The sequence below is a fragment of the Apodemus sylvaticus genome, chromosome 1 (genome assembly GCF_947179515.1).
Source record: "Apodemus sylvaticus chromosome 1, mApoSyl1.1, whole genome shotgun sequence".
Classification (NCBI taxonomy): domain Eukaryota; kingdom Metazoa; phylum Chordata; class Mammalia; order Rodentia; family Muridae; genus Apodemus; species Apodemus sylvaticus.
Genome location: NC_067472.1, coordinates 128,972,436 through 128,996,050, shown reverse-complemented (window position 1 = coordinate 128,996,050; position 23,615 = coordinate 128,972,436). Strand labels below are relative to the sequence as shown.

Genomic DNA, 23,615 nt, shown 5'->3' with positions numbered 1-23,615 from the left:
ATACTTTAACACCTAAGATTTGCTAAGTAGGTGTGTTTTCTGTCATTTCCAAAAATTCTCTTGGTGCTTACCATGGGCCCCTGGGCATTAAGGTAAATGTGGTAGGAAATGTGCCTAGAAAGAACTACATAAATAATGAAGTTACCTGGTGCTAGGACACAGCAGTACACAGGAGTGAGACAATGAACCAGTAGCCATCCTGATAGGGAGAGACTCCTTTTTTTACTTTGTTTTGTTTTGTTTTGTTTTTGAGACAGGGTTTCTCTGTGTAGCCCTGGCTGTCCTGGAACTCACTCTATAGACCAGGCTGGCCTCAAACTCAGAGATCTGCCTGCCTCTGTCTCCCAAGTGCTGGGATTAAAGGCATGTGCCACCACCGCCCGGCATGGAGCGACTCCTAAAGACAAGGTCCAGTGGCCAGGAGGGACCTGGGTGGCAAGTGGAGATCAGGCATAAAGACATGGATCCCCAGGAGTGTCTGTCTGAGGTGCATCTGAGACACTGGGTTACTTCTGGAGCTTACGCAGAGCTAGGGAAGCACAGGGTGTAACTAACTCTAGGCCAGGTTGCGGACCTGTGCATCGGAGAGCCGCAGCAAGAGCTGTGTGTTGAGATTCTCTCTCCATTGGCACAGTGGACAACTGAACCGTGGAGTGGGTGGGGAACGGATGAGAGGTTAGGCCACGAGGGTGGGGGGAATGGCATGAGGATGGGTGGCGTGTGTGCGTGTTTGTGTGCGTGTGCGTGTGCGTGTGCGTGTGTGTGTGTGTGTGAGAGAGAGAGAGAGAGAGAGATCACTAAATACCTACTACAACAATCCTGATATGCAAAATCTGCAAATAATGAACAGGAGATTTGGCTGTAATTTTTTTTTTTTTTGCCGTATTTTCTAAGATTAACTCATGTTCTTAGCAAAATTAAAAAGTAGTATATGAAATAGGCTTTGGTTGATTGGTTTTTTGTTTTGTTTTTGAGACAGGGCTTTTCTGTGTAGCCCTGGCTGTCCTGGAACTCAGTCTGTAGACCAAGCTAGCCTTGAACTGAGAGTTCCACCTGCCTCCTCTTCCAATATTTTTAACTTTAGTATATTTATCTTTTTTGTTATGATTCATATTGTAAGAAAAATGTTCCTCTAGTTTTCCTCAGGGGTTTGGTTTCCTAGTTCTCCCTTCTCCCTCTATAGTGGCAGTCTGGGGGATTCTGTAAACTATGTGGCTGGGTCTTACACAGTATTCTGTTGTCCAGTTGCCGTTACTTTTACAAAGCTGCTTTCTGTTGTTGTCCTAACTGCTCAGTCCTTCAACGTACCCTCCTCGACTTTCCAAATCCAGCCGATTGTTTCTATGGAGATTTTTGTACCTGCTGGCAAGTGACCCCATGTCCTTCAGTTGAACACCCTCCTCCCTTCTCTCCAGCCCCAAAGAAGCAGTTTGCCTGGGATAGAGCTTTGCCTCTTTAACTTCATGTGTATTTAATAGTTCACATACACAAGGAATATGTAGAAGAAGAGCTTCTAGAACCATCTGGTTCTGAGGGGAATGACAGGCATGAATGAACAAATAGGTTAAGATAAATCATTAATGAAACTCCCCTGGGACGTAGCACAGAGCAGAGAGATTGGTGCCACCACTGTGGAATCACCATTAGGAGATTCTAGTTTCTGTAGAACGCACATCATGCTTAGATACAAGCTGCGAGATAAACCGATATCATTTTCAGTAAATGGGATCGTCTTGTACCAGGGCCATGAACCATCCTCAATTCTTAATTGGAACAATCTCTTTCCCAGGAATTAATGGGTTTTTAGTTCTTGTATTTCGTTTCAAGGCCACTGTTGTCTTCACAAAGGACAGTTGTAAGGGAGGCGGTATGCAAAGAAGCCTTTAGCCTTCGTTAATCCATCAGAAATACTGCTTGCTGCTCGTCCTTCTAGCACATTCTCTGAGGTTTATTGTAGTGCTCTCTCCACATTCCAAGGCACTGAGAGGCTGAGGAGAGTCTGGAGCTCTTCGTGATGTAGCCAGGAGCAGAATTTTTTTTTTTTTTTAATTATCATTATTATTTATTTTATGTGTGTGAATACACTGTAGCTGTCTTCAGACACACCAGAAGAGGGCGTCAGATCCCATTACAGATGGTTGTGAGTCATCGTCTGGATGCTGGGAATTGAACTTAGGACCTCTGCAAGAGCAGTCAGTGCTCTTAACCGCTGAGCCATCTCTCCAGCCCCAGGAGCAGAATTCTTGTTAATGGAGTAACCACAGCAGCTGTGGCAGAAGTGAGCATTTACTGAGCAGAGGTGCCCTGCGAGCCACTCTGTGGACATGGGCTCATTTGGTGACAATGAGGCCAATCGTGTCGCATTGGATGTACTCAAAGGATATCATTTGCTTTCTTTTTCTCTCAATTGTAGAAATAACCCGTGTTGAACTGCTTGATGCTCCAAATTTGAAATCAGGGTTGGTTCCTAAAGCTAATGTGGTGTGGGAGGCATTAATGAACGGAGCATGGATATAAGGAGGTCAAAATGTTCAGCCCAGTGGCCAAGTGCTCACTTGGCACGGCACGCATGAGGCCCTGCGTCACAAGAACCCATTGTGTTTATGCTTAGTGTACAGAAACTGTGTGGAGAAAGGCTTGAAAAACTAGGGTACCTTTGTTCAATAAATATGGAGGAAACTAACCACTCATTTTTCTTCCTTTCTCAGATACATTCCACCACTGATCTGGGGGAAAAGCGGACATATCCAGACAGCCTTGTATGGGAAGATGGGGAGGGTGAGGTCGCCCCACCCTTACGGGCACCGCAAGTTCATCACCATGTCGGATGGTGCCACTTCTACATTCGACCTCTTTGAGCCCCTGGCTGAGCACTGTGTTGGAGGTGAGCCACTTCAGGGCCTGGTGTTGGGCCACCTAGTGAGAGGAGTAGCCATCAGCGAGGGGCAATGTATAAAATGCCTATGCCACCCATGGTCCCTTTGTGTTCAGAGGCCAGGTCATCAGGACTAACTACGGCCTGTGTGTGTTAGTTCATATTAGCTGCCGAGAATTGCAATCCCCTCGTAGAGTGCATAAAACTATTTTAAACAATGGCGGGAAGGGCTTAGAGCCTAGAGCCCCCAGGACCCAGTCAGTGTCGGTAGCAGTTCCTAACTGTCTACTATTATCTCCCTGAATCCTCCTCAAGCCCCATGAGGTAGGCGATGATGCTATCTCCCTTGACCGTGGGAAGCTGGTGCTTGGAAAAGCAATCTAGGGTGGATTTATTTGCTGGGCAGCAGGGCATAAAGGCTCTCCGGTGCCTGGTGTATAAATCTCCTCAGACAAAAGGACACATTAAAGCCATACTTACTTTTCATGAGTCAGTGACACCTCGTCCAAGAAATGACTCCAGTTTCGTCACTGCTAGGGTTTGACTGTGCTTTCCCAGTCACAGTCTTGTATGGGAAGATGGGGAGGGTGAACAGCAGTTACAAAGCCCTCCAATGAAGGCCTCAGAGGAAGTGCAGTTGGACGCCAGCGTCCTTTTGAATGGCAGTACCTACCAGAAGAGGACATGGTTTTTGTTTATTCAAAGATACCTAGTTTGTTACAGGAGTGCAGCCATTATTTATGGGTAAATTGCAGCAAATGTGGGCCAACGTATTTATTCCAAGTAAGTGGAATTGCTGGGTAGCTTTCCTCCCCAGACCCTCACGTGGCCACCTCCTTGTCATTCAGGTCTGAGATGTCACCTCTGAGACCTACGGTTCCTTTCTTTAGACCCACAGTACCTCCCTGCCTTAGTCCCTCATGGCGCATGCCAATCCAGCTATTTCTGTAGCTCTTTAGGTCCCTTCTTCAGCAGTGCAGGAGTTCCTGGATTCCAGGAGTGTGCGCTCTCAGCAGTCACCAGAGGAATGAGGACATGGCTAGGGGCGGAGTTCCCACTACGTTCATAAGTAGTGGGTCCTTCATATATCTGTCCCCCCCACCACAGTTAGTTAAATGCTTTCTTTCCCTTATTTCTAATCATTTGACTTGTAGCATTTAAGCATACAACGTAAGCTTGGTGTGGTGGCTCACATCTGAAATCCAAGCACTCAAGAGAGAGGGATACTTGAGGGTCAGAAATTCAAGGCCAGCGTGAGCTACACGAGACCCTGTCTGAAAACAACAACAACAACAATGTCAGCAAAGTAGCAGAAAGTTTAGCTTGAGCAGTCCGCTCTTGCTGATACTCAGTTCAGGGCTTGGAAAGGACAAAACTACCTTTAAGGTTTTTTGTTTTGTTTGTTTGTTTTTTTCAACTTTAAGGTTCTTATCCATGACTTCCCATCAAACCGGCTCCCTGCAAAGATCAATGCTTGTGTCTGCACCCAAGAATTAGTCTTAAGAAATGAGCTGTTTTATTTCTTTTATGACTTATTTCCATGTCTGTGGGAGGAATAAATCTTCCTTTTGGCAAACAGATAAACAGAAGCATTTAAAATGGAAAAATAGACCAGATTGAAAATGAAAAAGAACAGACCAGGCATGGCGGCGCACACCTTTTATTCTAGCAGTAGGGCAGCTAGATCTATGTGAATTCCAGCCAGGGCTGCAAAGAGAAAGAGAGAGAGAGAGAGAGAGAGAGAGAGAGAGAGAGAGAGAGAGAGAGAGAGAGAGAGAGAGAGAGAGAAAGGAAGGAAGGAAAGAAGGAGGGAGGGAGGGAGAGAGGGAGGGAGGGAGGGAAGGAGAGAGAATTGCCCAGAATCCCACCACCCAACACCTGTTAATGTCAATGTTTATAATTTGATGGATACATAAGGATCTCTTTCTCCACCCTGTAGATGACATCACCATGGTCATCTGTCCTGGAATTGCCAATCACAGCGAGAAGCAGTATATCCGAACCTTCGTTGACTATGCCCAGAAAAATGGCTACCGGTGCGCAGTGCTAAACCACCTGGGAGCCCTCCCCAACATTGAGCTGACCTCCCCACGAATGTTCACCTATGGTAAGCATGGGGTCTGGCCAAATGGAGCCTCCCTCTCGCGCCTTTTTCTATTCTCATGGAAAGTGCGGAGCCCCTCCAGCCTTCTGCAGTATATTGTAAGAGTAGAATTTGTGAGCATCCACAAGAGATGATGGGGCACACTTCTTCCAGCAGCCAGCTTACACTGGGCACCCGACCCAGCTCCTCGAGGTTCATAGGGGAAGGTCTTGCTCATGGGCCTGGACTGGTTGGAGAGTGCCACTGGGTCCAGGGAGATCGGATTCATAGCTGGACTTACACCATTCACTGTGCTATCCGGGACAGCTCTTCCTCCCGATTCTGTGAGACAGATAAAGGTGCAGTGGAGTTTATCAGTGTTGGTTGAAAAGAATCTGTATACCAGCAGCTTGCTGGATTCTCAAATTCCTTGAAGACAAGAATATTTTACACAGATACTTCTTAACTTTAAAGGAAACCCTGTTACCCAAAGTTCTCAGTTCTGAACTGTCTTCTTTTTTTGTTTGTGTTTTTGTTTTTGAGACAAGGTCTTACTTGGTAGCACAGACAATTCCAGAACTTATGATATCATCCAGGCTGGCATTGAACTTGCAGTGATCCTCCTGCCTCTGCCTCCTAAGTGCTGGGATTACAGGTGTGCACCACTGTGCCCAGCACTGAACTGTTCACTCTTAATTCCCATTGGCTCTCCCTTCTGATTATATATGCACACATAAATAATAAGCACATAAAAGATGGGCATCTATATGAGCAAACAAATTATAATGCGTTGTAAGGGGAAACAACTGAACATTATATCTGTAATCCTACCATATAGCAGTTTGTGATTCTTCACTCTCCGCTTCTGTCTTTATCCATATTTACATATATTTTATTTAGTTGCACTCACAGTTTATATACTAATAGTAGTAGCTTTATAGTCACTTTAAAGGTATGTAGTCATATTGAATCTTTAAGAGCCTCGTTGCTGTTTAGTTATAGTCATAAGGTATATTTTTTCAGTATTTTAAAAAATATTGCTATAAATATCTTGTTCATAGATTTTTTTTTCCCCTTCTCTCTTAAGTACTGGAGACTGAACTCACAGTCTTTTTCAAGCTACACAAGTAGCATGTCACAGATAGAACTTTAGCCCTTCTGCATTTTTATTTTGAGACGGGGCTCACCAGGTTGCCCAGGCTGGCCCTGAACTTGGTCAGTGGGCCTTGAATGTGTGTGTGTGTGTGATCCTTCCCTCTCAGCTTCTGTCATTTTCTTCTCATTAATGACATCTTCAGAATAGATTTCCAGCATAATTGTGCAGTTGGCAGCATTCCTACACATTTGTACACACTGTCAGATCTTCTGTGGGGTCATGTACGCTGCCGTTGGTAACCGGTGAGGCAGTACAGGAAGGATACATATGCGTGCTTTTTGGCAGGCATAGGGCTGCATTGGCAGTGGCTCCGAGTCCATTTCCACCCTCTTGCTCACTCCTATAACTCAGACACCCCTTTCCCAGATGCTTCTGGTCAGTCTGGTCAGTGACTGGAGAAATAGATGAAAATCCAGGTACATGGGGACATGTGACATGTGGAGGAAGACTTGGCTCCGAGTGGCCAAACTAGACAGCTTTTGAACACAGATGAAAACAATAGGGAGGGATTCTAAAATGGCGGATGAGACGGAAAGCCATCTGGATGAGTAAAAGAAAATGGCATGAGCCTTGGCTGCAAGGCTCAGCAGAGGCTTTAGAGGCTCTATCCATAGCAAGTGCACCACCCGAATTAGAAATGCCAGCGTGGGGCCTGGGAGCACACCTCACCTAGACCAGTGTTTACCTCGCAGGCACAAAACACGGGGCTCAACCCTCAGCAGTGCATAAACCAGGTCATGACTATGGGACCATGGTCTTCTATCTGTGCTTTTGGAAAGTCTCTGCATCTTAAGCAGCTGTATTATATTAGGGCCTGCCTGAACTGCCCCACTTTACCATAATTACTCCTTTGAATACACCTGTACGCTGAGGTGCTGGATGTTAGAGCTTCGTATGTGAATCTGGGGGAACCATGTGTCTCATAGCTGAAGCATGAGCACAATATATCATCTCAATTAAAAATAACACCGCTTGTGTTCTCATAGAGCAGTTCACATCTCCCAGTTGTCTCCTGTCCTGTTCCCCCTTTACAGGTTGATCTGTTTAGAACCGATATCAAGTCCATAATGTTACAGTTGGCTGGTGTGTTTTGAATATCTCTTTTAAATCACCTTGCCTCACTTTTGCCAAATTCCCAATGATCTGTTGTCATATGTGAGTGATTTGGGGGTGGGATGCTCTCTGGATTCCCAAGATATGCCACAAGCTCATGAATTAGACTTCCTGGACCCACCCCGAGTGTTTGTTAGCACCAGGCCGGGCCCCAGCTGTCTCTGAGAGCCAGAGGGACTCAGGCCTGAACATCTCCAGGATGCCCAGGTTCTCTGGGAATCCCTTTCATGGCCCCACGTAGCTCCTCCTCCTGTCATCAGAGGCTCTCCCAGACGTCAGCTTTGTGTGGGAGCCCTCCACTGACTCTTGTAAGCGCAAGTAACTCGACCCCCATCCACACCACCAGTCCTCTATCCAGCACCCACATCACTCGGTCCTCTGTCCAGCACCCCTGGAGGTTCTCCATGGATTTTCTAGAGAGGGTTTCTCTATATAGCTCTGGCTGCCCTGAACTTCCCTGTAGACCAAGCTATCCTCAGACTCAGAGATCTGCCTGCCTCTGCCTCCTGAGTGCCAGGATTAAAAGTGTGCACCACCACCCAGCTGTTTTTCATAATTTTCAAAATGATGGATTTATCAGTGTTTATCTCTTGACTCTCTGTCCCCAAAGTCCGCTCCACTAGAACCAGTCTTCGTAACCTCTTCTTTGCCTGGTCTTAGGAAGTACTCTTCCTTCAGAGACTGCGAAGGGCTGGCTCAGGACTCTGCTGGTAGATGTGAAAGCTGATGTGTGGGCACTGTAGGTGAGAATGCAGGTGAGAATAGCCTCAAGCAAATGTGCCTGTGCGAATTCTCTCTGGTGAAAAGCTCACCTCTCTAGACCTGAGGCCAGGCTTTCCCCTCACTGTGGAAAACCCATTTGTCTTTCTGAAGACTGAGGAGAAAACAAAAAGCATTGACAGGAGCCCTGTGCTCTGCCGGCTCTGCAGTACCTCAGCCAAATAATGAAAGACCTTTCCCTGTCTTAGAAACTCAGAGGTTCAAAACACAGAGGCACTGCCCCCTCGTCATTAACAGAAGAATTTCCTAAGTGGCTGACTACACACTCTTAGGCTCTTTGGTGCTGCTTGCCTGTGAAAGATAATTCATTAAGGAAAGCCTTGCATGGCGGCTTCCGTTGATCCGTGCTAATGAGAGCAGGCTGTGCAGAATTCTGTGCACTTCTTCATTTGAGTCTCACTGCCTCTGAGATAGCTATTAATTAGAGTCCTACTTCACAGGCCTGGGGAGGTTAAGCGCCTTGCCATGGGTCATGAGGCCAGTGTACGCTTCTTAATCCCATCTTCATACCATTTCTGGACTATTGCTCCTTTCCTATTTGGGGAGCTATTCATTAGAATAGTAGAATATAGAGAAACAAGGATATTTGAACATTTAAATGTAAGTCTCTCTCACTTTGGTGATGGTGGGCATTTTTATTAGCAACTATAGATTTCATGGCATGTTCTTTATATACCAAATTAAGTCAATTGTCCTCTTTGATAGTTAAGGAAACTGAGGCCCAAGCAAGGCTGAATGACTAGCTGTAAATGGTGACCTAGGTTCCAAACCTAGGCAACCCATCCATCTGGAGTCCCCGCCCCTGAGAGCACCTCTCTGTGCGTGAGCGACCACAAGCAGAATGGCTTTCGGTCAGATGCAGTTTAGACGGGAGACCAAAGGACATTCAGGAGTTTCCCAGAGGCGCATAGTGGGCCTGGTGGTTTGGAGTCTGTCTTTTATTTGTCCAACGTCCTCCAGTACTAGAGTGGAACACGACCAAGAGTCCCTGCTTCAGGACCGTATAAAGAACAGCTCGCTGCTCTGGGCAGACAGAGCACAGAGCTACCGTCAGTCTGAGTTTATTTGCCAGACTTAGTGTGCACAAAAGACAGTGTACAGTCTTGGCAAGCTTCTTAGGTTCAGGGATCAGGTCTTAGGTTTGGTTTGTTTTTGTTTTGTTTTATTTTGTTTCAAGACCGGGTTTCTCTGTATAGCCCTGGCTGTCCTGGAACTCACTCTGTAGACCAGGCTGGCCTTGAACTCAGAAATCCGCCTGCCTCCGCCTCCCAGAGTGCTGGGATTACAGGCTTGCGCCACCACCGCCCGACTCAGGTCTTAGTTTTTAACAGGTGTAGATAGTATTTCTTAATCTCCTGCCTCTACTACATGACTTACATCTGCTAAGGGATAGTGTGCACAGGACAAGAGTCTGGGCATCTCAGAGGCTAACAGGTAGGTTTACATATGTAGTGGAGAGAACTGAGAAGACTAGATATCAGTAATTATGCAGTACTAGATACAGCATAGCAGTAATATTGAATGGGTGTAGAGACTTCTTTTATAGGGCTGGTTCTGCAGATGTGTGACCTGCAGAGCTGACCTAGTGAGGTCTGTGTGGGGCACACACCTCCAGTTCAGAGCTACTGTGGCTCAGTATTCAGCCCTCCCCCTCCCTCTCTCCCTCTGTGTGTGTGTGTGTGTCTGTCTGTCTGTGCGTCTGTTCACACCCAGAGTCTCATCCACATTTGCTAACTCTGTGTTCACACCCAGGGTCTCATCCACATTTACTAACTCTTTTACCACCTAGTTCCATCCCTAGTCCTGTAATCGATTTCTAAAATGAGTACAGGCATAATATTTTATTGCAGTACGTGCTGTATTCAATACACTTTAGCCTTTTAAAAAGATGTATTTATCTTTTTCTTGTACGTGTACAAGTCTTTTAGCAACATGAATGTAAGTGGATCACATGCATGCCTGGTGCCTACAGAGGCCGGAAGTGGGTCAGATCCCTTAGAACTGGACTTACTAGATTGTTCTGAGTCACCAAGGAGCTGCGGGGACCCTAACTTGGAGAACAAGTGCTCCTAGCTGCTAGGCCGGGGGAAGCGGCTCAGTGGTAGAACATTCATGCACGAGGTCTTGAGTTCAGTCCCCAGCTCACAGGGTCAGGAGCTTCTACTTCATTTCCATGTGTACCATAGGTTTTTATGGTGGGGAGAGGCAGTGCTGTGGGTTGAGCATGGGCTCTTGTACATGCCTGGCAAATGACCCACCACTGAGCTATATCCCCATCTTTCTCTTTGGTTTTCTTTATTCTGAGACAGAGTCTCACTAAGTTGCCCAGGATGGCCTTGAAAAAATTTTGTAGCAACAAGCAGACCTCAAACTTGTTCTTCTTCTGTCTTACCCTCCTAAATAGCTGGGGTCATAGACCAGGGTCACCAGACCTGACTCCATAGACTTTATAAAAGAAAAAAAAAGATGTTCCCTTTTAAATTTCTGTTTCTGAAAGAACTTCAAGTTCACAGAAAATAACACACCCATTACAGAGAGTTCCCACAAGTCCTCAGCCCATCCCTTAATGTCAACATTTAACTATAGTACAAGCAATGAAACCTCAAGTTCCCATTAGCAGCGTTCTCGGCTAATCTTCAGACTGCCTGAACTTGCCCTTTCTCCTGGTGTACTCTCCAGCCTCTCAGCAGCCCATGTGACCTTTACCTGTAGTGTGGCCTTAGGTTCCCCCACTGGGGAGTGCCTCAGTCTTCCTGTCTTTTCAACGTTGAGACTTGTGATGAGTATTTACAATTTGTTTTTAGGTTGCCATATAGGAGGAGTGTTTGTTTGTTTGTTTGTTTGTTTGTTTTTAGAAATAGAGTTATGGCTGTCCTGGAATTCTCTCTGTAGACCAGGCTGGCCTGGAACTTACACTGTAGACCAGGCTAGTCTGGACCTCCCAAGTGCCAGGATTAAAGGCATGCACCAGCACCACTACAGGGTTCTTGGTATTTTATAGATTTTTTTGTTTGTTTTTTGTTTGTTTGTTTGTTTGTTTGTTTGTTTTTTTGGATTTTTTTTTCCCAGACAGGGTTTCTCTGTATAGCCCTGGCTGTCCTGGAACTCATTCTGTAGTCCAGGCTGGCCTTGAACTCAGAAATCCACCTGCTTCTGCCTTCCAGAGTGCTGGGATTACAGGCGTGCGCCACTACCGCCCAGCTGTAGATTTTTTTTTAGCTATGAAATATTAAATATATCTCTTGGCTCTCTCATCACTCTCTCTCATCGCACTCCCACCTCTCTGGCCCTCTTGGGCTCTCCTCCCCTCCCCCCTTTCTCCACGTGGCCTTGGGTTGAGCATCTGTCCTGCGGTGTGTATGCTGTCAGTAATACTGAAGAGGAAGGGAAAATGGAGAAGTCCTGTGATGTTTTTAACTATTGTTATCATAAAGAACCTCTTCTAACACTGCAACACTGCAGGGTTAGACGTGTTGGCTGTTTCTTTCTTGACACAATTGATTTTCTTATCCAGACCATGTTTGGAATATGATGTTTCTGCCTGTGATACTATAAGGCCATTAAATCAGGAAGCACTGTATTCCCTTTGGCTGCCTCTGCTGAGTACCTTAGGCCCCAAGTTAATGATGTTTAAAGCAGATCACGATTAGATCAAGCCCACAGCCTGGGGTGAGCTGAGCTGGGGACTGATCTCCAAGCTGGAGGTCCTTCTGGCCCCTGTATTTTATCTTCATGTTTAGAAATTTTATGACCAAAAAGTCAAGAGTGGTCCTTGATCTTGAGTCAAAGACAGAAATAATATAGATGTTAAGTCTCTTCTAAATCACACAAAGGGAACAAAAGTAACCTGAAGTTGGCCCTCATAATGTGACTGGGTTCTATGGGACTAGGAGTCTCCCAAGAACCCAGCGCCCTTCTTCCCCTAAAACACCACACCTCTGGCAGCAAAGGACTCAACCTCTAGCTGTTCACAGTGCTCTCTTCTCTGTCTGTCCCTTTAAATAACAAAGTAGCTTTCCTTAGTTTTCCAAATGCTGGGCCTCTTGGTGTTGCCCTGAGGAAAGGTGCCTGAGGGCAGCCTTACACGCCCTATCTGCCTTGAAGAAGAAGCTCTTCAGAGTCCTGTGGAGTCTAATGTGGAATTATGCAATTGGTTGGTTGCTTGTTCTGAATGTAGGTTGGTGCCTTTGAGATAAAACCAGAAACCTAAAGGGCAGTGTCAGTCTTGGAAGGGAGAAAGGCCCCTGTCCCAGGGTAACCATATATAACTTAGAGACCTACTGAGACACTTGGGAAAGTCAAGGGAGCTCTTAGTGATATCCATCTCTGAACAGCAGACCCTTCGGGACTGGTATCCGAGCACCATAGCCCAGAGTACCTGCCATGTAGAGTTACAGACAGCGAATTTTAAGTAAATTTACATGTCTCCTCCTTTGGTTTTATAAGACAGGGTCTTGTGTAGCCCAGGCTGCTTTGTAGCCAAGGCTAGCTTTGAACTCCTCATTCTCCTGCCTCACCTCCCAAGTGTTAGGATTGCAGTGTCCACATCCAGTGGCTATGTTTGTTTTCTTTCCTTATTTCCTTTATTTTTATATTGTAAAACATTTTTTCAGGTTTATTTTTACATGTATATTTTGCCTGCATCTCTGTTTGTGTACCACGTGCATGCCTGGTGCCTGTGAGGTTCAGAAAAGGACCTTGGGTCCCCTGGACCTGGAGTTATGGATGGCTGTGAACCCCCATGTGGGTGCTGGGAATTGAACCAGGGACCTATGGCAGAGCAATGTTCTTTAGCTACTGAGCTATCCAGCCTTTTTCCGCTTTCTTTTTCTAGTACTGGGGCTCAAACTCTGGGCTTTGCACATACTATTACCAGGTAAATGTCCTGCCTCTGAACTATGCCCTTGTCCCAGACAGTAAATTTGAAGACATTTCTATTTTGTTTCCATTGTCCTATAATAACTGATTAGATCATCACCCTGGATGCTTCTGTAAACTTGTCCTAGCTGCCATTTTCGATGATGCAGGCCTAGTTAGGGATCGTGTTGATTCCAGAGTGACAATGTGCATTGTCTTACCTTTGCTTAAAAAGTCAAGCAGCGGACACCATGAAGAGGGACAGACAAGAGACAGGGACGGAAGAAAGGTGGAAGTGACGCCCAAGCACATTAGGGGACAGTTTCTGAGGATCGGGGTCCAGCTCCAGGACAAGCGGCAAAGCACTGTGAGCTGCTGTGAGATCCCGGTGTGGGAGCCTGCAGCTGTACGCTGCGTTTGGTACCTCGACCAACAAAGCTTGAAGCATTCGTTTTCCTCCTGAGATAAGAACAGGGAAGCTAACTTCATTTCTGCAGCTATTTTCTTCCTGGTGACTCATCTTGGGTAGCCTCCACTTGGCTTTAAGGAATGAGTCAAGTACCTTTACCATGAAAATGACAGGGGCTGCTGAGGCCCAGCCACCCGCTGCCAGCAAGCCATGTGGTTAAACTCAGTGGGACAGATACTCAAGTGCTTATTTCCGGCCGCCGCCCAGCGGTGCTGACCAGTACGTGTGCTGTGTATTCATTGTGCATGATTCAAACATTGCTCTTACTCACTTCACATCCGAGGTGTACCCACCAAATGCCAGGCCCATCCATGCCTGGCATAGAGCATACAGACATGACTCAGCTGCCCCACGCACAGGAACACCATGTCTCTGAGTTCATATATTTTAGCCTGCTTAGTCATGTTTGTGTCATTTAAGGATATGGCTTTTGGTTTCTGATTTGTTTTTTGAGATAAGAGTCTCACATAGTCCAGGCTGGTCTTGAACACGCATTTTGTTGCCAAGGATAACCTTGACCTTCTGACCCTTCTGCCTCCACCTCCCAAGTGCTAGATTTGCAGTCGTGCACCACCTCACCGGATTCGTGTGGTCCTGTGGATTGAACCCAGAGCTTCCTGCTTGCTAGGCTAGCATTCTACCAACTGAGCTACATCCTTGGCCCAGGAATAGCTTTTGAAATAGTAGCTTTCAGAAAGTCTTTACTTTGTCTTTCTGTAGAGAAAGAAGCTTGATGAAAAGGCAACAGCTCTTTCCCATTCTCTTCCCAATACTGTTCTGTCGTCTTGTGTGATTCATCCCTCTAAAGCCAGGCTGCTGGCTTATATTTCATCTCGCCTTTGAAAGCTGCAGTGAGATTGGATGACTAATCTTATTATTGGTGCTAATCTCAGAGGGATCAAATCCCTAGAACCTCATTAAAATCCCCCACTATGGACATACAGATTACTGTAGTGCTTAGCACAAGAAGCCAGGGTGCGCCTAAGAGCATTAGCGTCTGGCTTCAGGTAGAGGTCAGGAGTTCCCAGCACCACCAGGAGGCCAGTCCTGGCCCAAGGCAGACACACCAACACACCCGACACACCCGTATGATTACCCTTCCCTTGCTGGGGCTAGGTGGCCGCTCTTCTTAGACAACCAGCAGCTTTCCCAGCACTGGACAGAGATTAGATGTATAGTGACTTAAATGAAACGAAGGTTCCCAAAGAGCCTACACCATTAGCTGTAATTGCTCCTTAGTCGTGTAGCAAATCCAAGTTTTGTGCCTGCTCCAGGTCTCAAGTAATCAGGTTCAAATCGAAGTATACTACAAGAGGGATCCGATGGGAGACAAAGTTTTTAGTAGTTGATCAGTACCACCCTGCAGTCCTGATGCCTCTGTAGGCTTGTGATACAGGGCCAAAGACTTGGGTTGCAGACCCAGGTCCCAAAGGCCAGCATCCCGCTCATTCACTGTGTTCTGTTTCTTTGTGTGCCTCCCTCTTCCCTCCCTAAACTCAGGCCATGCCAATTAAGCATCCTCTAAGCATCTGGCAAGGATGCAGCGAGGAGCAAGATCAAGGACATCTCCGTGGAGTTTATAATCTAACAGCAGCTCACTCCACGTTAGAACACAGCATAGAGATATAAGTAATTAGCCAAGGATGACATTAGGCAGAACTCCAGAGAAACGGTAGAAAAGTAAGGGGGTTTGTAACCGTTTAAATAAATCCCCTCAGAACCATTCCTTATGTAAATAATGTCCCCAGCGTAAACTGCTGTCCTGGCATTACTGATGTGTCGGGTCTCTTTAGCATAGTTGAAACTGGCCTCAGGGATCTTCATTTGACTCTATTTTTGAACTAGCTAGATTTTTTTATTATTATTAAATATGAGACCCACAGTTCTCCCCTTGGTATCTGCCAGTTTTCCACAATGCTGTTAGATATGTGCACACATATTTCCCTTTTGCACCTAATCGTGCACATGAGACAGCAGGCGCCCTTTCCTGCAGCCTCCCATGTTTTGGTGCCTCTGAAAGAAGGCTTGCTGATGGAAATGACAGTGGGAGTGGGGTGTGTTCCAGGGTCCTTACTGCTACAAACAGCAGTTGCCAAGAATCTGCGTGTGCATCCATCTCTGCATACATACACAATTGTATCTGCAGCATAAGGTTCCCAGAAATGGAATCACTAGACCAAAACACTATTTTTTTTTTTTTTTACTTTTGTTCTTATCTGAGACAGGGTCCAACTATGTAGCCCAGGCTAGACCTAAACTCACAGTCTTTCTGCCCTTAGTGTCAGTGATTCGAAGAGTTAGACTTTTTCTGATTTTCAAGATCTGGTCTCATATGGCCTGAGCTGGCCTGGAACATGCTATGTGGCCAGTGATATAACCCTGAACTCCTGATCCTCCTACATCCACCTCCCAAGGGCTAGAATTTCAGATGTATGCCACCTGCCTTAAGGACTGTACTAAGAAAAAGAACTTCTGTGTGCATTAGTTGCTTCTCTGTCACTGTGATAAAATGCTGTGACCAACACAACTCGTAGAAGAATTTTACAGAGTTAGCATCCATAATGGTGGGACCTTGGCAGCAGGCAGTCACAGCAGCTAGAGCAGAGTGCTGAAAGCTCACATCCTGAACTGGAAGCCTAAAGCAGGAGCCTTTAGACTGACTTACTTTCTTCTTTGTTTGTTTGTTTGTTTGTTTGTTTTGTTTTTATTTTTTATTTATTTGTTTTTTTGGATTTTTTTTTTTTTGGTTTTTTTTTTTTTTTTTTTTTTGGTTTTTTTGAGACGGGGTTTCCCTGTGTAGCCCTGGCTGTTGTGGAACTCACTCTGTAGACCAGACTGGCCTTGAATTCAGAAATCCTCCTGCCTCTGCCTCCCAGAGTGCTGGGATTACAGGCATGCGCCTTTAGACTTTCAAAGCCTACCTTCAGTGACATATGTCTTCCAACAAGTCCAGACCTCCTATACATCAGCAAAGAGTGCCACCAACTGGGGGCGGGGCTTGTATGTTCAAATGCCGAGACTATGGGGAACATTTCTTATTCAAATCTCTATAATGTGCTTAGATATTTTGCCTGCATGTATATCTGTATACCTTATGCATGCCTGGTGCCCACAGAGGCCAAAAGAGGACCTAAGATCCCCCTGGAAATGGACTTAAGAGATGGTTGTGAGCTGCCATTTGAGTGCTGGGAACTGAACTTGGGTCTCCTGCAAGAGCAGCAAGTGCATTGACCATTGAGCCATCTCTCCAGCCCCAGGACTGTATTTTAAGAAGCATTAATAATAAATGTTACCGCCGGGCGGTAGTGCCGCATGCCTGTAATCCCAGCACTCTGGGAGGCAGAGGCAGGCGGATTTCTGAGTTCGAGGTCAACCTGGTCTACAGAGTGAGTTCCAGGACAGCCAGGGCTATACAGAGAAACCCTGTCTCAAAAAACCAAATCCAAAAACAAGCAAACAAACAAAAACTAACAATAAATGTTATCATAATGCAGTCCAAGGTCTCTGTTCCACTGTGCACTGTCATGCACTCATTCGCAGCCTGCAAGCCCGTTGTCTGCAAGTTCCCCAGTCCTAGAGACTGGCAAACTTGGTCTTTCCTGATACAAACAAACAAAAAAACGCTAATTATTTTCATTCAAATTTTCTTACCTGTGAATAGTCCAGACCATCTTTTCCACTAGCCTTTTAAAAACAGAATCAAGGCTTCCATCCCTATCAACTAAGATGTCATTTTCAAAGTGGGTCCCGAGACCAACAATGTGAATGTCACCTGACATCACATTGTAAATGTAGACTCTCCGTGCATCCAGACCCTCTGAAGGAAGGACTCTAGAGTGAGGACCCTGAGGGTCTCGGTGTGACCCCTGCCTCTGGAGCTCCTGAGTTAGTAGGATTGGGGCAAGGGCTCATGGACAAGCATTTGGAGCAAGTTCCCACGCAGTGGACCACCACACAGTGTCTCTGCTGCACCAGCGCACCCCTCTCGCAATGATTGATGTTTATGCCTCTTTTCAGTGCTGAAGACTGAGATCTAGAGCCACATACATGCCAAGGGCGCGTTTCCATCACTGAGCCAACCTGGCTCTTTGCTGTGATAATAACCTGCAAGCAGGTTTTTCAGTTCCCTCTTTGCAAAGGAACATTAGCACAAAGCAACTGTGCATATTTAAAGTTTGATTCGGAAGCTGGGTGCACGGCTCATACCTGTTATAGCTCCCGGTTGGGAGATTGAGGCAGGAGGATTGTCACAAGTTAGAGACAACTTGGGCTATCTAGTAAATTCCTGGCCAGCCTGAGCCAGGAGGGTAGGAGGTGGGAAAGGAACAAGGAGGGGAAGCTGTTTGTTCTCTTTAGGTGTTGGATGGATCTGCAGGGAGTGGCCCTTGAGAAAACCTTGCATTAAGGCAATGTGGGAAGTTTCTTTACTTTAGATGCTTCTAAAAGGCTGAGCAGCGCCCCCACCTGTGCAGAGCGCTTACTGCATGCAGAAAGGGAACTCTGGAAAGAGATAACCCTGAAACAGACAGGAGTGCACCTTAAAAAGTCCCTTCTCTTATAGTTCATAGCAGGTAACTTTGTTGTTGTTTGTTGTGTGAGACAACATCTTGCTATATAACCAGGCTGGCCTGGAAATCAGGCTGTCTTCTGTCCTAGGCAGTCCTGCCTCGACACACTATACACGCCCCCTTCACCTGGAGTGCTGGGTTACAAAGGTGTACCACCAGGCCTGCTTTATTTATTTACTTATTTACTTATTTATTTTTGTTTCAAGACGAGGTCTTGCTATATTTCCCCAGCTGGCCTACAAACCTGCCTCAGCCGCCCACATTCTAAGATGACAGGAGCGAACTATAATACACAGACAGAATCCTTCTTCTTTAGAGAAAGTAGTTCTTAGGCCTGGGGATACACATGCAGCTGTGCCTTTTAGGTCTCGCCCCAGATGCTCTGCTAACAGGCTTGGATACTTGAGACCCTCTCTCAAGGGAAAGAAATGAAAACAGTAGATGTGTCTTAGTGATTAAACACTATGACCAAAAGCAACTTGGGGGAGCGAGGGGGCTTATTTCTCCTTGTAACCGCCAGGTCACAGTCCATCACTGAGAGAAACCAAGACAGGAACTCCAACAGGAACCTGGATGCAGAAACTGAAGCAGAGGCCAATGCTCTGCTCTTCTTCCCTCACTCAACTTGCTTTTTAAGCAACCCAACTGCCCAGGGGTAGCACCACCCACACTGGGCTGGGCTGTCACCTATCAGCCATTAATCAGAAAAGTGGGTGAGGGGCTGGAGAGGTGGCTTAGCTGTTAAAAGCACTGGCTGCTCTTCCAGAGGACTGTGTTCAATTCCCAGAAACTACATGGTGGTTCACAACCATGCCCTCTGGAGTGTCTGAAGACAGCAACAGTGTACTCACATACATATAAAAGAGCCCCTCAGACTTTCCTGCAGCCCCGTCTGGTGGGGACATCATCTCAGTTCAGGTTCCCTCTTCCCAAGTGACTCCAGTTTGTATCAAACCATCACAGACAGATAGAAGGGAGTTAGTCGTTCTAGGCTCTAAGAGTGGTGTCCCGCCTGGGAAGCTCCTGCTAAGCCAGCTGGGGTATCAGACTTCCATGCTGGTGGCAGGACAGCAGCCCCCATTCCCACTGTAAACCCTTTCCCTGCTGGTGTCCGAGGCGTGTGCCAGCCTCCAGCAGTTTCCCTGCCGGGTTACTCTTAGGTTGGCTCCCTGACGGCTGGGCTTGCTGTTAGAAGACTGTGCTGAATCCTTCGCCTCTGCGTGCCACCAGCATCTTTCTCTCAGCAACACTAGAGGCACAGCTAGGCTCTGGCAGCTTCCAGGGGACAGTGGCCGAGAGCATTCCCCTAGGCAGACCAGGCGTAAACACCCTCTCCGTTCACACCTCCCCTCTGAGGGTTTCAGAATGAGTTGTCCTCCCTTGCCACCCTATCCCTGTGTCACCAAGAACCCTGCAGAGCATCCCAGGTGTCCCTGTGGACTTGAGGTTCAGCTTTTTTCTGTCCCCAGAGATGACAAGAAGGTCCGGTAAATAGCATCCTCTAGGATCTTACCACTGTGAATTATTGTACACATGGGTATAGCACCCCAATTTGTAGCTAAGAAGCTAATCAATCCTCAAAGGGCTTAACTCTGACTGGTATTTATATCTATCTTTGCCTGAACATAGCTGCTTAACACTCACCCCCAAAATCTATTTGGATGCCCTTGAGAATCTAAACCAGTAAATCACAGCCCACCTTTAAAAGAGCATTGTGGGGGCTGGAGAGATGGCTCAGCGGGTAAGAGCACTGACTGCTCTTCTGAAGGTCCTGAGTTCAAATCCCAGCAAGTACATGGTGGCTCACAACCATTCATAATGAGACTGATGCCCTCTTCTGCTGTGTCAGAAGACAGCTACAGTGTACTTACATACAATAATAATAATCTTTTATAAATTATAAATCTTATAAATAAAAAGATTTTAAATAAATCTTTTTTTTTTTTTTTTACAAAAAAGAGCATTGTAAATTTATGTGTGCATCTGCTCACAAACACTGCTAATGCCCAGTTTTCTCTAATACAAGGGAGCATCCCTCACATAGCTAAAAAACACTGTCTGCCTACCTGCTTTTTCTCAGCACACATGCACACGTGCCTCGTTCTTTAGGGCGTGGGCACCCAGTTAGCAGTGCTCCAGCTTGTGTTTTCTTCCGTATCTGTTGCATTGGAAATGGTCGGGTGACCTCTCCTTGTACCCACAGGCTGCACGTGGGAATTTGGAGCCATGGTCAACTACATCAAGAGGACATACCCCCAGACCCAGCTGGTCGTCGTGGGCTTCAGCCTGGGCGGTAACATCGTGTGCAAATACTTGGGAGAGACTCAGGCGAACCAGGAAAAGGTCCTGTGCTGTGTCAGTGTGTGCCAGGGGTACAGCGCACTGAGGTGAGTCCTCCCTCCCTCCTTCCCTCCCCCTCCTTCTCTCTCTCCCTCTCCCTTTCCCTCCCCCCCCCCTCTCTCTCTCTCTCTCACACACACACACACACACACACACACACACACACACACACACACATTTCTTCCCTTGGGTCCTTCAGTTGACAGTACTTGTTTATAGAGCTAACCCAGGACACCAGGGTCCAGGGAGTGCCTTGCAGGCTGAACAAAAGTTTCCAACTCTTAGACTTCTTAGACTCAATTCGATTTGCTCCCATGTCATCCTAGCAGGCTTGTTACGCCTGAGATTCATAATAATATTTTAGGACCAAGTCTGTAATTGGATCACCAAAGCAACTGTACTCGTGGCCGCTTCCCTAGGGAGTCTCAGATTATGTCTGAGTTTCCAGAATACAACAGAACTATGAGTTAACAAGGGAACACGACCAACAGCAGTATCTGACCCCTGGGCTTTGTGACCCCGAGAGCCCTCCATCCAGCAGGCGCATTGAGTCTTAGATGGTGTTGGAAGGCACTTGTGGAAGTCTCCTAAGCAGGTCCTCACCTGAAGGATTCTCTCAGGTATCCTAGCCATCCTCCCAAAGGAGCTGGCCTTAGGAGCAAATACCTCAGCCCTTAGTCTGCTGTCAGCAGACACTCTGCGCATGAGGTCATGTGTGAAGTGCTCAGCACAACACCCAGCTACAGAGTGTAATTGTCTGCAACATCATTACTGTTCACTGGAAAATTAAAGAGGGTGGTTTAGATCAGGGGATCCCAGAGACCAGTCCCTCGCGCCACTGGCTGTCTTGGTTCATTGAGAATCACTGGGGCGACTGACATCTACTGTGTGCCATGGCATGTGCACCCACACACAGCATCCCGAACACACGATAATAATAACGTTTCAAACAAAAGAATCACTTGAGGGGATCATGCTGGAAAGAAGCTTAGCTTGGCGGAGCCCCGCATCTAGAAACTCTGATTTGGTGAAGCCGGGAACTCTGCCTTTGAGACCTGTTTTCATAGATGATCCCATGCTAAGCAGTCATGCTAAGCAGTTTGGTCACCCAAGCAGTCTCTAAGCTCTGGCGTTCTAGGACTAGGTTAACCTCTTGACCTGGGGGAGCCTTCCCATAGACGGCTGAATCCATACTCCCTTATCTTGTCCCGGTGAGAAATATCCAACTCCCAGATCATGTCACACAGAATCAGAGCTAGCCAAAATCCATCCTGCCCAGCCACTTGGATAAGAAAAGGATACTCAGGAGGACGGACAGCCTTTCACCTGACCCGAGGGAGCAGGGCCTAGAGATGTGGATGGGGGCCTCCCTGCCTTCACCTGACAGCTGGTGTGACGGTCAGCATCCTGTCTAGTGTTAGAAGCCACTAGATTCCCTTCCTGACTTCAGCACAGGGAGCTTGCTGTGAGTGCTAACTTAGTGTGCACAGAGCACTGGGCTTTATAAATAGGAAGCTTGTGACAAATTTGTCCTCTCCTCCCTCCCTCCCTCCCTCCCTCCCTCCCTCCCTCTCCTCTCCACCTTCCTGTCTGCTTAATGCCCCAAGCTTACAAGGAGCTTCCTCTCATTTTGCGGCAATGGTGCCATCTGCTGTCAGTAGATGATCAGCACAGTTAGCAAAGTAAGGGGTTCAAATAAGGCAGTATACAAGTATATAAGTAAGAATACAGTAGGAACCTCAAATCTGTGCAATGCTTCTTTTTTGTTCCTTCCTCTATACCTCTAAGAGTTACACACACACACACAATTGCCTGTTGCCACATGAGCCCTGTACAATAAGGAGGGAGGTGGGCTGATTCTCTAGTATGTGATGAAGCCTGCCATCTGCCACATGATATGTGGCAGCTCCAAGGGGTGCCATGGACTCTCACCCAGATCAGGCAGCACCAGGGGTCAAAGGTCAAGAGGGGAGGAACCAAGTCGAGCAGCAACAGGTTGTGGCTTGATGGTTAAGAAGAAAGGCAGTAGGCAAGTGTTCATAGTGGCCCGCCTGTGATGACCTGGCTTGCCTTTCTGGACCTGCAGAGTGCAGGGGTCCCAAACACGATAGTGACCTCTGACCTCTGAAGGTATGTCATTCTCCACCGAAAGCTTCAGCTTTTGGTGTTTGAACACAATACATGCACCTTTATGCTCCCCACTGTTTTTTTTTGTTTTGTTTTGTTTTGTTTTGTTTTGTTTTTTAATCTATTGGAGCAGATTCTCAGCAAGCCAGGAGGGTGTCAGGCGCGCTGCTACCAGCTGGGCCTTTCTGGCCTCGGAGGCTTCCTTCATCTCTTCAGAGACATTCTTGGCTTCTGGCTTCTCCCTGGTTTTGCTTGCTGCACATCAAAGCTGTTATCCAACACAAGATCCAAAGCCAACCTGCACCCCCCACAGAGCCCGTCGTGCCCGTCATGGAGTCTAACTTTCTGTGGTTCCCGCAGGGCCCAGGAGACCTTCATGCAGTGGGACCAGTGCCGCCGCTTCTACAACTTCCTCATGGCTGACAACATGAAGAAGATCATCCTGTCTCACAGGTACAGGACCCTCTCCTGTCTCAGGTGATACCTGCGTACCTCCCACTAAGACGAGACAAGGAATCTCTTCACATACCACCTTCACCCGGTTGGAGCAATCCTGAGGTGGCCTGTCACTGTTTAGGTGGCCTTCCTCCTCAGGATGCTTCTGTGCACAGCTCCAGGACTGGGTCTTTGCAGGAGACCCAGAGCAGAGCACCACACCTGAGCAGAGCAGTGGGGAGGAAACAGGAGTCTGCCGGGGATGTCTGTGATGGTTTGTTATCACCTCTCCCCTTGTCTTCGCCCACCCTCCTCCCTGGCACTTCCGACTGTAGCGTGGGAGCCTGCTCCCTTTGCCTCTCCGTGCCTCTGGCCTTGCCAGCAGCTGTTCACTAGGCCCAGCCCATTCCTTAAGGCCCACCTCAGTCTCCCTTCTCCCACCAGGCTGCCTCCCTGAGGCTTCTCCTAGGTCTGTCCTGTGCCTCAGGTGTGCTGGCCAGGTTTCCACTCCCAGAGCCTGGTACCCAAGGAACACTCAGGAAACAGTCTTTGGAGGGGGCTTTCAGCATCACCCTAAGAAAAAGGCATTCTAAGTGGTCAATTTCTCAGTCCTTTTTATCTGTTGGTTGGTTTGGGGGTGATTTTTTTTGTGGAGGGAGGTGTTTTAGATGTGAGATCACTACGCTGTCTGAGTTGGCTCTAAACTTGTGAGCTCAGGCAATCCTCCTGCTGAACCTTCTGCATGCCGGGGCCACCGGTGGGCACTCGTGTGCCCGCTGCTGAATCTCCTCCCTCTACCCCAGTGCCCAAGA

General features: G+C 47.2%; 1 protein-coding gene across 1 annotated transcript in view; it reads left to right on the top strand.

Annotated features, from left to right (window-relative positions):
• Positions 1–23,615, top strand: part of Abhd2 (abhydrolase domain containing 2, acylglycerol lipase) — an 84,174-nt gene that overhangs the window by 47,858 nt on the left and 12,701 nt on the right. Inside the window, exons 4-7 of the mRNA XM_052160315.1 lie at positions 2,709–2,884; positions 4,815–4,982; positions 20,105–20,288; positions 22,729–22,821. Coding sequence (XP_052016275.1) covers positions 2,709–2,884; positions 4,815–4,982; positions 20,105–20,288; positions 22,729–22,821 — 621 coding nt within the window. The remainder of the gene's footprint in view (positions 1–2,708; positions 2,885–4,814; positions 4,983–20,104; positions 20,289–22,728; positions 22,822–23,615) is intronic.